Source organism: Miscanthus floridulus, chromosome 2 (genome assembly GCF_019320115.1).
Source record: "Miscanthus floridulus cultivar M001 chromosome 2, ASM1932011v1, whole genome shotgun sequence".
NCBI classification, from domain to species: Eukaryota; Viridiplantae; Streptophyta; class Magnoliopsida; order Poales; family Poaceae; genus Miscanthus; species Miscanthus floridulus.
Window position 1 is genome coordinate 11026390 of NC_089581.1, and position 14012 is coordinate 11040401.

The 14012-nt window shown below is 42.4% G+C and overlaps 1 protein-coding gene across 3 annotated transcripts; it reads left to right on the forward strand.

The window, feature by feature from the left end:
- Positions 1-7600: 7600 nt before the first annotated feature.
- LOC136537915 (protein HIRA) lies at positions 7601-13507 on the forward strand. Of its 3 annotated transcripts, none has more exons than XM_066529892.1 (10): positions 7601-8084; positions 9203-9478; positions 9634-9885; positions 9971-10368; positions 10454-11438; positions 11804-12014; positions 12103-12337; positions 12460-12582; positions 12708-12828; positions 12985-13507. In XM_066529892.1, the coding sequence occupies exons 1-10, from the start codon at positions 7977-7979 to the stop codon at positions 13180-13182; spliced, it is 2907 nt and encodes a 968-aa protein (XP_066385989.1). In that variant the 5' UTR covers positions 7601-7976; the 3' UTR covers positions 13183-13507. The 3 variants fall into 3 exon arrangements, with proteins under 3 accessions (XP_066385989.1, XP_066385991.1, XP_066385992.1); XM_066529894.1 differs by lacking the exon at positions 7601-8084 and adding an exon at positions 8266-8411; XM_066529895.1 differs by lacking the exon at positions 7601-8084 and having other exon boundaries at positions 9354-9478; positions 9631-9885; positions 12985-13506.
- The last annotated feature ends 505 nt before the right edge of the window (positions 13508-14012 follow it).

The following is a 14012-nucleotide window of genomic DNA, read 5'->3' on the forward strand; positions in this document are numbered from 1 at the left end:
CAGGTCAAGTGACCGTTGGAACCGGGACACGTGGTCGTCTGTGGGCGACCGGACGCTGAGGTCCAGCATCCGGTCAACACGACCGGAGCGTCCGGTCGGCCCGACCGTTGCCCAGTGAAGGGGTAACGGCTAGTTTAGCCCTTGGGGCTATAAATAGAAGTGGCCTTCGGCCATGGCTAGTGTGGAGCACCTCAAGGGACTTAGTGTCCATGCTTGTGAGTGCTTGGGAGCCCTCCATCTCACACATACTTGATAGCGATCATCCGATTGTGTGAGTGAGCGATTCTAGTGCGATTGCATCGTGAGGTTGCATCGAGTGGCACTAGGTGATCGAGTTGCAAGCCGGTGGTGCTTGTTACTCTTGGAGGTTGCCACCTCCTAGATGGCTTGGTGGTGGTCTCCGTCGAAGCGCGCAAGAAGCTTGTGCGGCGCTCCGGAGAAGTGCTTGTGAGGGGCATTGTGCTCGCCCCACGGGAGCCACGAAGAGCAACTCTAGTAAAGCGTGTCATTGAGCTACCCTCACTCAAGGGGTAGGTTCTTGCGGCGCCCGACGTGCGGGCTTAGCGGGTGATGCTAATTAGCCGCCGAACCACCAAGTGAGCGGTCGACACAACGGGGACTAGCGTGTTGGCAAACACGTGAACCTCAGGAGAAAAATCATCATGTCAACCTTATTCTTCCCGTTGGTTTACATCCCCGTTACACAAGCTTGGAATTACTTTTATACATATTAAGCTTGTGTAGTTGCTCTTGTAATTAGATAGCTTGCGTAGCTTGCTAATTACCTTCTTGCTTGTGTAGCATAGAAGTAGCTCCCTTGCGTGGCTAATTTGGTTTTAGTAACCTTGTTAGTCACATTGCTTAGTTTGTGTAGCTAAGTATTTGCGCTCTCTAATTAGGCATTGGTTGCCTTGTTATTGAGCATTGCTAGTGAGCTTAGTTAGCTTTGTGCTTTTGCTTACTAGCATGTGTAGGAGCTCCCTTGTTGCTTAAAGTACTAGTGGCATAGGTTTGTGTAACCTTGCTCCTAGAATTGTTTAGGAGAGCTCTAGCTAGCCCGGCACCTTTGTTGCATAATCGTTATCTTTGCAAGGTGCTAGTGAACATATATAGTGGGGTATAGTCTTGGCTAGACCGATAGTTTTAATTCCGCATTTGTATCGGTTAGCCGACACGATTAAGTTTTAGAAAAGACTATTCACCCCCCCTCTAGTCACCATCTCGACCCTTCACGGTGGTGACTAGCAACTCGATGAACACAAAACACAACATAACAATACCACAAAAAGATTATAGGTATTTTTTTGTGTGGCTTTGGACTATAGGATATGAATAAACACAAATATATGAAGTAGATTAATCAAGGATAACGATGTGGATGACAGCAAGACCTACTGTGTCAATCCGAAGCTCTAATACCAGATGATAGGTACTGAACTATTTCAGTATGGAAATTGGCCTGATCTTCACGACAGTAGGTCTCGATCAAGATAACTTACAATAAGACAGCGAGGATAAAAGGGTAACTCACTGAAGAATAGTGCAATAACTAGCTTTATACCTGGCCAAGGTTGGAGGCAACCAAGCGACGGGGAGAGAAACACCGAAACCACGAAGATTTTGACTTGATCTCCGAACGACCACAGAACCACAACCGGAGCTAATCCACACAAGGCGGGGCAGCCATACTGGAACCCACAAAGCACGAACTAGTGGATCCTAGAGAAATCTCTTCACAAGTCTAGGAAGAACAAGGAAGAACAAGGGTTTGAGTAAGCACTCGGCAGCTCGGCTGCAATATCACTTGAATTATCAAATCATCAAAAGTATTTTTCTAGTAGCCTAGAGGTAATATTTATACTATGAGAAGTCTCTAAGATAGATGTGAACTAAAGAAGCCAGGTTGGGAGGTGGAAGGTTGTGACAGAATCTCCTAAATTATAGGACCCACATGCACTTGTCACTGTCCAACGACCATTGACAACTATGCATATGTTCCTGGTAACTTAAGAAGTCTGTCGGGTGTCCTCGGGAAACCCTGAATCATCCACGATTTCCAAGCAGGATCACATTACAGAGTCATTACAGTATTACAACATTTTATTCAAATAGATACACTAGAGTAAATAACAGCGAAAGACTTACAATAACATAGTTTACAAACCATTTGTTTCAAACCATACAAACTAAGTTCGATAATTAATACAAAATGTAGTAGTGGAGTGGCATTATAACATAATACAAAACACACAATAGAACTACCCTGCCCAAGGGCCATACATTTACTTCTCATCGTTAGATCGAACAATAGTCTTGCAGCACGATCCAAAATAGATCTGCTCATGAGGCTCACCTGCAACAAGGGTCAACGAACCCTGAGTACAAAAGTACTCAACAAGACTTAACCAAGATAAGAACTGATAAACTCAGGAATGCAGGCTCATGGATTTAAGGTATGGCTTTAGCAATAATCAAAGTTCTTTTGCGTAAAAGCTTTTTTTTAACAAAATTCTTTAATTCGACATTTAAAACTTCATGAAATCATATACAAAGATGACTCGATCCATATTGAGATCATGAAACTTCATATCCAACACCTTCTCAAATTTCAGTTATTAAACTACGATGATGAACAGAGAAGTGAGTCTCCATAACCGAGAAACAACGATGATTTGAACCGATTATAAACCCAGCAGGGAATTCTAGACCACACGACATATGCAGGTCCCCGACCTACATATACCAACCTACTCTCAGATCCTCTAAAACAAGAACGGGTCCGCGCCACCCGAGAATACAGTACTCCACCAATCCAGCCCAATACCATGTGGGTACACGCTATTCCCGCTATCTCTCCACTCCTAGTGCGTGAGTAGCCATTCTCGTAATAGAATCACAAAGTTAAGGCTTACCGGAGTATGTGGTTAGTACTGCAAAGTCTTACCACACACAGTTCAACAATGGATGGACCTTAATCGACATAGGCGAAGAGAACCCGCTCACAAGACCTCCATGTCTTGTGGCTCTCACATATCGAATCCGCCCGGTCTAGATTTATTACTTCATATTCTCATATCGCATGATAACATAAGTAACCAAAGATCCATTTGAAACTCGCAGGTGACAGGTAATCGCCTGACTTTGATCTGTCTAAGCATGGCTAAGCATAACTAGACATTTACGACGTAAAACTGGTAACAAGGTATATACGGAAAAACAATGTTGGTAATGCATCAATTAGGCTTTTACTTAACTCTTAATCACTTAATGCAGTAAAGAAAAAGAAAAGCAAAATTAATTTGTAAAACACAAGGTAGGGTTGTATGCATCCGGGGCTTGCCTTCGTTGACGGAAAAGTCCGGTTCCTGCGATGTTTCATAAATATTTGATCCGACCTCAACAGACGGATTAACCTCCTCCGCAACTTGATTAACTACCATGTGTTCACCTTCGTTCACTACACGTAGTAACAATGCCAGGTTTAACATGATACGGAATATGAAACATGATGCTCGATGATGGATGCAAAAATTAACAATTTGAATACAACTTTCCTTCGCGGTATAGTTACAAGTTACACTAACTAAACCTTTTCGCAACACCTAAATCAATTGCCAAGAATCATTACCAACTAATGACCCAAGGACATCACTCAATCAAAAATTCAATCAAAACCTAGATCACTAAAGGTTACTATTTGCTTTTATGAATTAATTAATTAATTAAGAATTATGAAATAAATCAACTTGTTCCAATTAACCTCAAAATTTTTGTAAAAGTTTTTCACATGATAAGTAAGTGGCAAAACAAATTTCATAATTTTTGGACAATTAAATAAGCCTAGAAAAATCATGAAAATCCATTTCTTAATAAATTGAGTAATTTTCATCACATTCAAAAAGTGCTGAAAAATATCATTTCATATTTTTCTTAAATAATATACATCACAGAGAGGTCACACAAAAATTTTCATAATTTTTGAAGCTATAAATAAATCTACACAAAAATAACAAAAACCGATATTATTCATTCAATTCTGAAAATAGAAAAATCCAATTTGAACATTGTGTCACTGACATCGGGTCCCACTTGTCATCCCTAACCTCACGCATTTGACCACGCCGGCGATTGCGCTGACCGACGTAAACTCACCGACGATGAGTCCAACGGCGATGGCCAAGGTACCAAAACGATCACCATGACTAGACGCATCGATTGATGTCCCTATCTATACTGATTACGACCCTATACTAACTCGACGTCGGCCATGGAGGACGCGGCGTCTCGGTGACACTACGTCGGCGAAACAAGGCCAGTAACAGTCAAACTAAGCACTTAGAAAGGATCAACATCTCACCCTGAACGTGTAGAAGCAAAGAACGAGGCCGAAGAAGCTACGATGACACGGGTCGACAGTGACAGCGGTCACGGCGGAGCAGACTTCATCGACGACGGTGTCCCAGCGACTGCAGTGGCCAAAACGACCAAGCAAGAATGGATTAAGCACCACAACATCTAGATGAAGCTGTAGGGACAACAAGCAAGGGCAATGGCTCACCGGATGACGCTGGCCGCGGTGAAACGGAATCTCGGGTGAGGTCGCCGGCCGCGAGGAAGAAGGGCGTGGACAGCGAGTTCTCGGCGGAGTCAAGCGTCAAGGATGGTTTGGCTGAGCGCGCAAGGAACCAGCGGAGCTATGATAGGTTTAGCTGAGACAGCAACGGTGCTGGGGAGGTGATGCGAGCTTGCCGGAGCTTTGGCGGCGGCGACTGGAAAAACAGAGCAAGGGAGTGGGGGCAAACGGCGATAGCCAAGGCTAAATAGCACGACTCAGAAGCGCAAGGAAACCACACAGGAGACTTCACCGCGCCAGCGCGAAGCCGAGGACGTCCACACGCGCACCTAGAAGCGAACCGAAGGTCGCCGGCAATGTAGCTTAGACGGTGAACACTGTTCACAGTAATTACAGAATTGCCATTCATTTTCAAATTCAAATTACTCCCAAATTTGTATAACAACTCAAAAATCTCCAAAAATAAAAGTTGTTCAAAATTTAAAGTTCTACAACTTTGCTTTTATAACCAACCCCTAATTCGGTCTACATTTTGAAATGAACTTTTGAATTCAAATAGGGGACATTTAACGAATTACGCCTTTTCGAATTACTCCAAATTTTTCATAACAACTTTGAAAACTCCAAAAACAAACTTTGTATAACTTGACAAGCTCTATACTTTTGCTTTTGGGCTCAACCCCAAAATATGCTTAGATTTTGAAATGATTTTTCAGGGTAGGATTTAAATACTGAAAATCAGGGTTTTCTTGAAAATTCAAATCCAAACCAAATTTTGAACTTGATTCAAACAATACAATTCAACACACACCACATAAATGTAAACTTGTTTTAGTGAATGCATATCAAAGTTTGCAATATGACCAAATGCCTTGCAATGCATATGATGACATGTCCTATTTTTAATATTTAAACACCCGGGGTGTTACAAAGGTCAACGGCCTAGAGCATTCACGAGGTGGTCTTCTGTTTCCGCGCGTCTTCTGGGTTTCTGTGCAGTCTTTAATGTTTTGGTCATAACTCCTTCCTGGGAAGTCCAAATGACGAACCGTTGGATGCGTTGGAAAGCTAACTTCATCATCTTTCCAACCATGTATGCTATGCACCACGAATTATTGTAGAATGGTACAGTTTTGTATGGGATCTTTAGCTTCATGCAGACTATTGAGCTTCGGAGCAGTCTTCACTAAAACTGGTCGAACGCCACGCTGGACACTCCAAACTGGTCGGCATGACAGCATTAGAAACTAGGCTTCAAGATCTCTCCAACAAGTACTCATTCACCTTCATAGCCTTTGGGAGATAAAAGATATGACTGTTTCTTCTGGATGGTTCTGTCATGCTGGGTTGACTCGAACGTAACTCTTCTCTCTGATCCATCCTTGATGTATCATTGTCTTCCTTCTCGGAGAACCTGAGTAATAACAACATGCACGAGTTAGGTAGCTCAAAATTACCATCAATGTTTAATTGAAATTCACAAAGTAGCGCGTGCACCTCTTGCTGTATGTTTTGGGCGTGGCTACGGGTGATTGGTCCAGTAGAGACTTAGTGGTGGATCAGCTGGTGAGGTGGTCGGAGAGGTCACTGAGGTCGGTGAAGTGGTCGGAGAGGTCGCCGAGGTGGTCGGAGAGGTCCCCGACGCTGGCGTGGTCACATCATGAACACTGCAACAACCTATGTCTTAATCAAATTTTCAGTCATCGAGGCTTGAAGATTAAAATTAATATATTCACTTACTTGCACAACAATTATTCTGGGCCCCACGTTGTTCAGAGACATGTCCAGACATTGAATACACAATTGTGAGCAAACAATGGTCCTGTTGTACTACTTCAACAATATTTCTCAGCAAACGAACAATTTTTTTTCTCATAACAAATTAGCATAAACATCCGTATAAGTTAAATTCCAGCGAAACCAACATAGCCAATGAAAGCATCTGGGAGTCGTGTCAGCGAGGTGACGTCTCAGCATCAGAGACACGGCGAGTGCTCAGGTTTGCGATGCATTGGGCTCCAATACTACCCCTTCCAAGTTAGAGTAAGTAGGATAGTATAAATATATATAACACTGTTAATTTTGAAATCCATATACTTATTTTTTGTCTGTTATTCATTTAGATTGACGCACGAACAATGACAGAAACAATGAAAATGAAAACATAAAAAGGAATATAAAACAAATAATAAAAACAGGGGTGGTCTGCCAAAGACCTAAATGGGCCTGCGATGCAGTGGCCCAACATAAAAAAGAAATAGGAAACAAATAATAAAAAAGGTGGTGGTCTGCCAAAGGCCTAAAGGTGCTGAAGACTGCAAGGCCACTACTCAAACCTAGCAGGGGAAGGCAGTGAAAGCAACCACAGGCCCAGGGCCCAAAGAGCCACACACAGGCATCCGCACCACCTTAACGCTCCCGCTTGGGTGACAAGCCAACGCTACTTGGCTCGGCGACACATCTGATGAGCACAGAATATTAGCTGGTTGGGATGCATCATGCCTGATAATCTTTTGAGCAAGCATATTGCTTTTGCTAGCGCTGAATTTCTGTGTCAGCTGCCTTTCAATTTCTTTCGTGTGAACAATCTATCTGACAGTGCCAATTGCAAAGCTTGTAAATTCAAGCTCTTGTATATGATAACAAACAAACAAATAAATGAATAAACAAATACATAAACTAACTTGACCTTTCGTAAAGACAGTAGAGGTCAAGCAAAGAATACACGTGCTCTACTACGTTACAATTACTGACATCCAATGTTCCTTCTCCAAAGTACTAATATTAAAGCATGCAACTTCATTGAACGGTATACGATTTATAAGAGAGAGAGAAAAAGGGACCAAAAAGCAAATTTAATTCTCGACACATCTCTGCCTTTCCTTCACACTTTCCCGCGTTTGACTGCGGTTTGTCGTAAATAATCGTAAATTTTTAGTCAGAATAGTATTTTTCTCTTACACAAACCAATTAGCAGCACGAACCAGTAACGATACGAACCAGCCAACCAACAGGCCAGTTCAGTTCAATTTTCATTCGAAATCGTTTTCGTTTTTCGTTCGTTTTTGTTTTTTCCTTTCTCACACGAACAGGACGAACACGTTCACGTTCGTCCCCATCGCCGTGTTCTTCGCTCCGCCGCCGCCGCGCCGATCGAATCCGCCCGCCGCCGCCGAGTAACCTCCGGATCCCTACTCCTCCAAGCTTTATACCTCTAGTGCTGTCCGATTTGCCCACCCTATTCCCTTTATCAGTCGTCCCCTGCTAGGGTTTTCGCTGCTGCCGAATTCTAGGGTTTTGGGCATCATGGTCTCGTCGGTTTGGGACTGTAATGCACGAGCAGTGTGTAATCTCATATAGAGGTGTCATGAGATGATTACGGAGGAATCTAGGGCTTGAGGAGATGATTACGGAGAAGCCAAGCTGGATTCGCCACGAGGGCCTGCAGATCTTCTCTATCGACATCCAGCCCGGCGGCCTCCGCTTCGCTACTGGCGGCGGCGACCAGAAGGTATCCTGTGTTTCTGTTTTTGTTTTTGTTGTTTTTCCTTTACCTGCTTCTTGTTTAATCCGAGCTCAGCACTGTAATTTTCCCTTTCTCTTTTACCTTTTTCATTTCATTGTTTTTTTTTCCTGCTGACTTGCCCTGTCTTGGACTTTTTCAGTGCTATATAATAGGTTGACACTTGCGTGCTAATTGTGCTTCAGTGATATCCCCAGCTGAAAGTATTTGGAGGTTAAGGATTGCATGTAACCAGAACGGACTCGCCGCTAGGTGACCCTGTCCGACCGGCCGCCGGGCTCCTTGGCGAACACTCAATTGAATTTTAGTTTTATCGTAAGGATTGAAAACAAATTGTTTATAGCAAACATTCATCATACTTTGCCTAGGCTCTAGAACTCTCTTGAGTCCTCCACTACTAGTAGCTTATGAGCATTCCCTTGCATTCTTGGGTCCAGCTTGTTTGGTTAAGGTATTAATTTGGGCATAGTCACAAAGTTCCCTTGTCGACATGTTGTGGAACATGATACACTACTTGTGAGAGGTTTTTACATGGCGGGGTCGAAAATGACCCCCGCTTAACCAGGTCGGGGATGACGTTCCCGGGTTGGGGGTCAATGCCTTCCATCCCAAAATATATATTGTATTTTTTTTCGTTAGAACACACCTTTGGCTAACAATTCTCTATTCATACATAACCTTGCCATTAGCAGTATGTCTGATCTAATTGTGGAATTAGTGATTTAGTGACTGGATTTTCAACTGGCATTTATTGTGAAGTCACTATTCATCGTCCCAAATTTTAATCTCATGGGGTTCACTATGTTGTTTTTAGTTCATATTAGCTAGCATGTTGCATTATAATTTATATAGCTTACTGAGTGTTCGTCAAACTTAAGGTTTGGCATTGATGTGATTCTGTACTGAGAATATTGGTAATTTCATTGTTGAGTGATAATTGAAAATTTTAAGATTTAGTTGGTTGTGATTTCTTGTCATGTTAACACATATTTGTCTGTAACTTGTTATGTGATACTGAGATGTAACCACTGTTTCATATTTTCCTTTTATCATTCATAAGTGACCTCCGTACTAAGTTCCTTTTATTTGCTGTGGTGTTGCAATAGGTTCGAATATGGAGCATGAAATCTGTGGATAAGAATAATGCCAACAATGATTCCAGCCAAGGGTTGCTAGCTACAATGCGTGATCATTTTGGATCAGTAAATTGTGTGAGATGGGCAAGGCATGGCCGCTATCTGGCTTCTGGATCAGATGATCAGGTTATCCTAATTCATGAGCGAAAAGCTGGTTCTGGAACATCTGAGTTTGGTAGTGGGGAACCTCCAGATGTAGAGAATTGGAAGGTTGTTATGACCTTAAGAGGGCATACTGCAGACGTGGTAATTATCTTCACCCATGCTGTATATCCTGCCTAGTTTTTCTTAAATAAGCATTTGTAGAATTTGTGCTGTTACTCTTTCTTTAGTTCTTATTATTTTGTTATTGTAACTGTCTAACTGTTGAACACCCTTTTCTTTTCCTATGCCTAAAGTAGGTAGATCTTAATTGGTCCCCTGATGATTCAACATTGGCTAGTGGCAGCTTGGATAATACTGTTCACATATGGAACATGACCAATGGTATGTGCACTGCCGTCTTGAGAGGGCATTCCAGCTTGGTCAAAGGTGTTACCTGGGATCCTATTGGCTCTTTCATTGCAAGCCAATCAGATGATAAGACTGTTATAATATGGCGTACAAGCGACTGGAGTCTTGCTCACAAGACAGAAGGCCATTGGGAAAAATCTGTATGTTATGTTTCCTGAATTTTATAATTTACTATGATCAACATGCCCTCAGTGCAATCCTTTCTTACTTTCCTTCTTCCTGCAGCTTGGTTCAACATTTTTTAGGCGACTTGCATGGTCACCTTGTGGCCACTTCATTACTACGACTCACGGCTTCCAGAAACCTAGGCATTCAGCCCCTGTGCTTGAAAGAGGCGAGTGGTCTGCTACCTTTGACTTTCTAGGGCATAACGCACCTATCGTTGTTGTTAAGTTTAATAACTCGATGTTTCGTAAGAATTTCTCAAATGGTCAAGACACAAAAGCTGCACCAGCTGGTTGGGCCAATGGAACATCAAAGATATCATCAAAAGAACAGCAACCATATAATGTTATTGCTATTGGAAGTCAGGACAGAACAATTACTGTTTGGACAACAGTGAGTGTGCGGCCATTGTTTGTTGCTAAGCATTTTTTCTCTCAAAGTGTGGTTGATTTATCTTGGTAAGGCATCTCCGTTTGTTCCTCTATATAGTTATTATTACCCATATACCCAAGCTCACGGTGATAATGTGCTTTTCACTGATAGGAGCCCTGATGGTTATTCACTTTTTGCATGTTCCTTGGATGGATCTGTTGCCAACTTTCACTTTGAAGCAAAGGAGCTTGGATACAAGTTAAGTGATTCTGAACTGGATGAATTGAAGAGGAGTAGATATGGTGATGTCAGAGGACGACAATCAAATCTTGCTGAAAGCCCTGCACAGTTACTGCTAGAAGAAGCATCAGCAAAGCAATTGGCTAGCAAAAAGGGGACTTCCATTGTCCAGCAATTTCAAGCACCCCCAAAAGTTTCTGCAGATGTGCCTAACCCAGCTCCTGTTGTGCAAAGTAAGAAAGCTCCTGAAGCTTTACCTGAAGCTGAGAAGAAAACATCAGGTCCTGCTGCTGATGATATGAATAAAGTTACTCGGTTATCTAGTCCAGTGAAGCAGAGGGAATACCGGCGTCCTGATGGCCGGAAAAGAATAATCCCAGAGGCTGTTGGATTTCCTTCCAACCAGGATAACATACCCAGCCGTTCTCAGAACCAGGTTGTGGATTTTTCATCCCTAGATCAGCGAATGAATGGGATAAGACCATCTTATGGTAGTAACGGTAACTGTAACAACTCTGGAGTTAAGGATCGCTCTGGTGTCACAGCAAGGGCGAACATTACAGAGAGTCTTGTTATTCAAAAAGCTTCAACCAGTGCTGGCAGTGATGGAATGTTGAGTGTAGAACGCATTGGATCTGTTGTTCCAGGCTCTTTGACATGTACCTCGCTTTCTATACATGTGTTAGTTAAGAAAGACAATGAGGATTCCTTGCCAGTCTGCCTTGAAGCAAAGCCTGTAGAACGCGCTGCAGGTGATATGATTGGTGTTGGTGGTGCCTTTTCAACAAAAGAAACTGAGATAAGGTGTACAAGAGGAACAGAAACTCTTTGGTTGGATCGTATATCTGCAAAGGTTACTGTCTTGGCAGGCAATGCAAATTTCTGGGCTGTTGGCTGTGAAGATGGTTACCTGCAGGTGAGCAATGTTTTCTTATCTGAATTTCTTATAGATTGATTTTATCTTTTTAAATGGATGCTACCGCCCCTCCTTTTTTTGTAAGGCGCGCACACAACTGAAGATTTGAACTTTTAAGTGTTGAGTAACAATTAAAGAACTTGTAGATTATACCGTGCAAATTAAGTATGATTTCAAATTTCAAATTTCATGTTCATAAATTATAATATATATGAGATATTGATGGTCAAAGTGTGGCATTGGAGACCACGCCGGGTCAAACTGCTCCTTCCATTTTGAAAATGAGGGAGTACTATGTAACCCCAGTCAAGTATTATTGGAATAGGCTTCTGTGTTCTCACAATCGACTGCTCTTAATTAACTAGGTTTACACAAAATGTGGAAGACGAGCAATGCCAGCAATGATGATGGGATCTGCAGCCGTTTTTATAGATTGTGACGACTGCTGGAAATTGCTTCTTGTCACAAGAAGAGGTCTAATGTACATATGGGACCTCTATAACAGGACCTGCATTTTGCAGGACTCATTGGCTGCTTTGGTTGCATCTCCAGATGAGTCGTCAGCAAATCATGCTGGTAACTGTTTGTACATCTAGTCTTCAGTTCCACATACAGCCTGAGATGGCTATTCTGTGCTTAGTAGTTATCTTTGCCTTGTTGACAGGTGCAGTAAAGGTTATATCTGCTAAATTCTCAAGATGTGGTTTTCCCTTAGTTGTCCTTGCCAGTCGCCATGCTTTTCTTTTTGACATGAGCATGAAGTGCTGGTTAAGGATTGCCGATGATTGTTTTCCAGCATCAAATTTTGCTAGCTCATTTAGTTCCCCCCAAGGTGGAGAGCTAGGCAAGTTGCAGATTGATCTAGGCAAGTTCATGGCTAGAAAGCCTATATGGAGCAGGTCTGCATGCCGCTTTGATTGCTTTAGTATTTATGAACACTTGAAATTATGTCTGTGGCATGCTAATGTACTACATATCAGAGTTTGCTCTAAACGTACTGATGTGGGAGTTTCTGTTTCAGGGTTACAGATGATGGTTTGCAGACACGCGCCCATTTAGAGACCCAGTTGGCTGCTTCTTTGGCTTTGAAGTCACCACAGGAGTATCGCCAATGCCTTCTATCCTACATACGGTTTCTGGCAAGGTTGGTTATGTGGGTGCTCAGCTGTGTCTGTTGAACTGACCGACAAAATATGTCAATATCTTTGTCCGATGGAAATTAGTTGGTGATGATTTACTGACACATTTATTTTATTTCTTTATATGCAGAGAGGCAGACGAATCTCGTTTACGTGAGGTTTGTGAGAACTTCCTAGGTCCTCCGTTGGGCATGCTTGGATCTGCATCATCTACGGAACCCAAAAATCCATCGTGGGATCCTGATGTTCTCGTAAGTCTGTCTTTCACTCACCATGTGCATACTAGATCCATCGCCTTTCTAGATAACCATTAGGGTTCATGAACTATAAATATATGGCACTCCAGTTCTCATGTTCTTAGCATACATGATCTCCAGTTTGTAAAGTAACTGATGCCAATTGTACAGGGGATGAAGAAGCACAAACTTCTCAGGGAAGACATACTTCCATCGATGGCATCGAACCGGAAAGTCCAGCAGCTGCTCAACGAGTTTATAGATCTCCTATCAGAGTATGAAGCTGCTAAGAGCAAAGTTGACCCAATGGATGCCACACCGGCGCCACAACCAGCACCAGAAGCCAATGACAACGTGGTCACCTCGTAGCTGCTCCAGTCTGGTTGCTGGGGACTTACTGACCTCTCGGTAAGTATGATAGGATAGCAATCTTGATAAGTCTATATGAACCAATCAATTAGTTGTGCTTGTAACTGGTAGATTGTTTAGCGAGGGAGGCGACCTCAGGCAAACACTGATTTTGAACCCGTTAGCTGTAACGCTGTGTAACAGTAGAAAAAAGAAGCTGAGGTCGCCTGGCTGGTGATTATTTTGTAACAGTAAAAAACGTAGAAGGTCGGATAAACTCGTGTCCTTTTTTGTTTCCAAAGCAATGTTGGTCTTTGATGGTTCAGTATGCAGTGCTGGCCTCTGTCCGTGTGTATTTTTGCGAAAGATTGCGTCGTCATGACTCTTTGTCTGCCTTAGGTTTTTCCAAGAAAAACTGACACGGACATTTTTACATGATCATTTCAGTAATGATTATCGGGCGGGCAAACCATAAACATTTTTTTATGAGACTTAAACAGTACAACATAGATGTCTATGATATGAACATACTTACGTAAACCTTACCTCTATGAACACCTCTGAAGGACTGAGCCGGTAGATCTCGAGATTACGAAATCCGACGGGATGTCGCTACCATTGAAAGCATAGCGCTGTTAAATCTTAAAATAAATTCAAGAAAATATGAGCACTCGTGCCAAGTCGAGAACTTAATTCGGGTGGACAGGTTCCACCACAAGGAATCCAACACCAAACCATAAACATCTGGTTAACTTTAATTTGGGTTATTATTTAGAGCAACTTTTAATTTATTTGTCATCAGAAACTGAAAAAGGTTGGAGTGAATTGGAGAGGAACTCGCGGATCTTGGG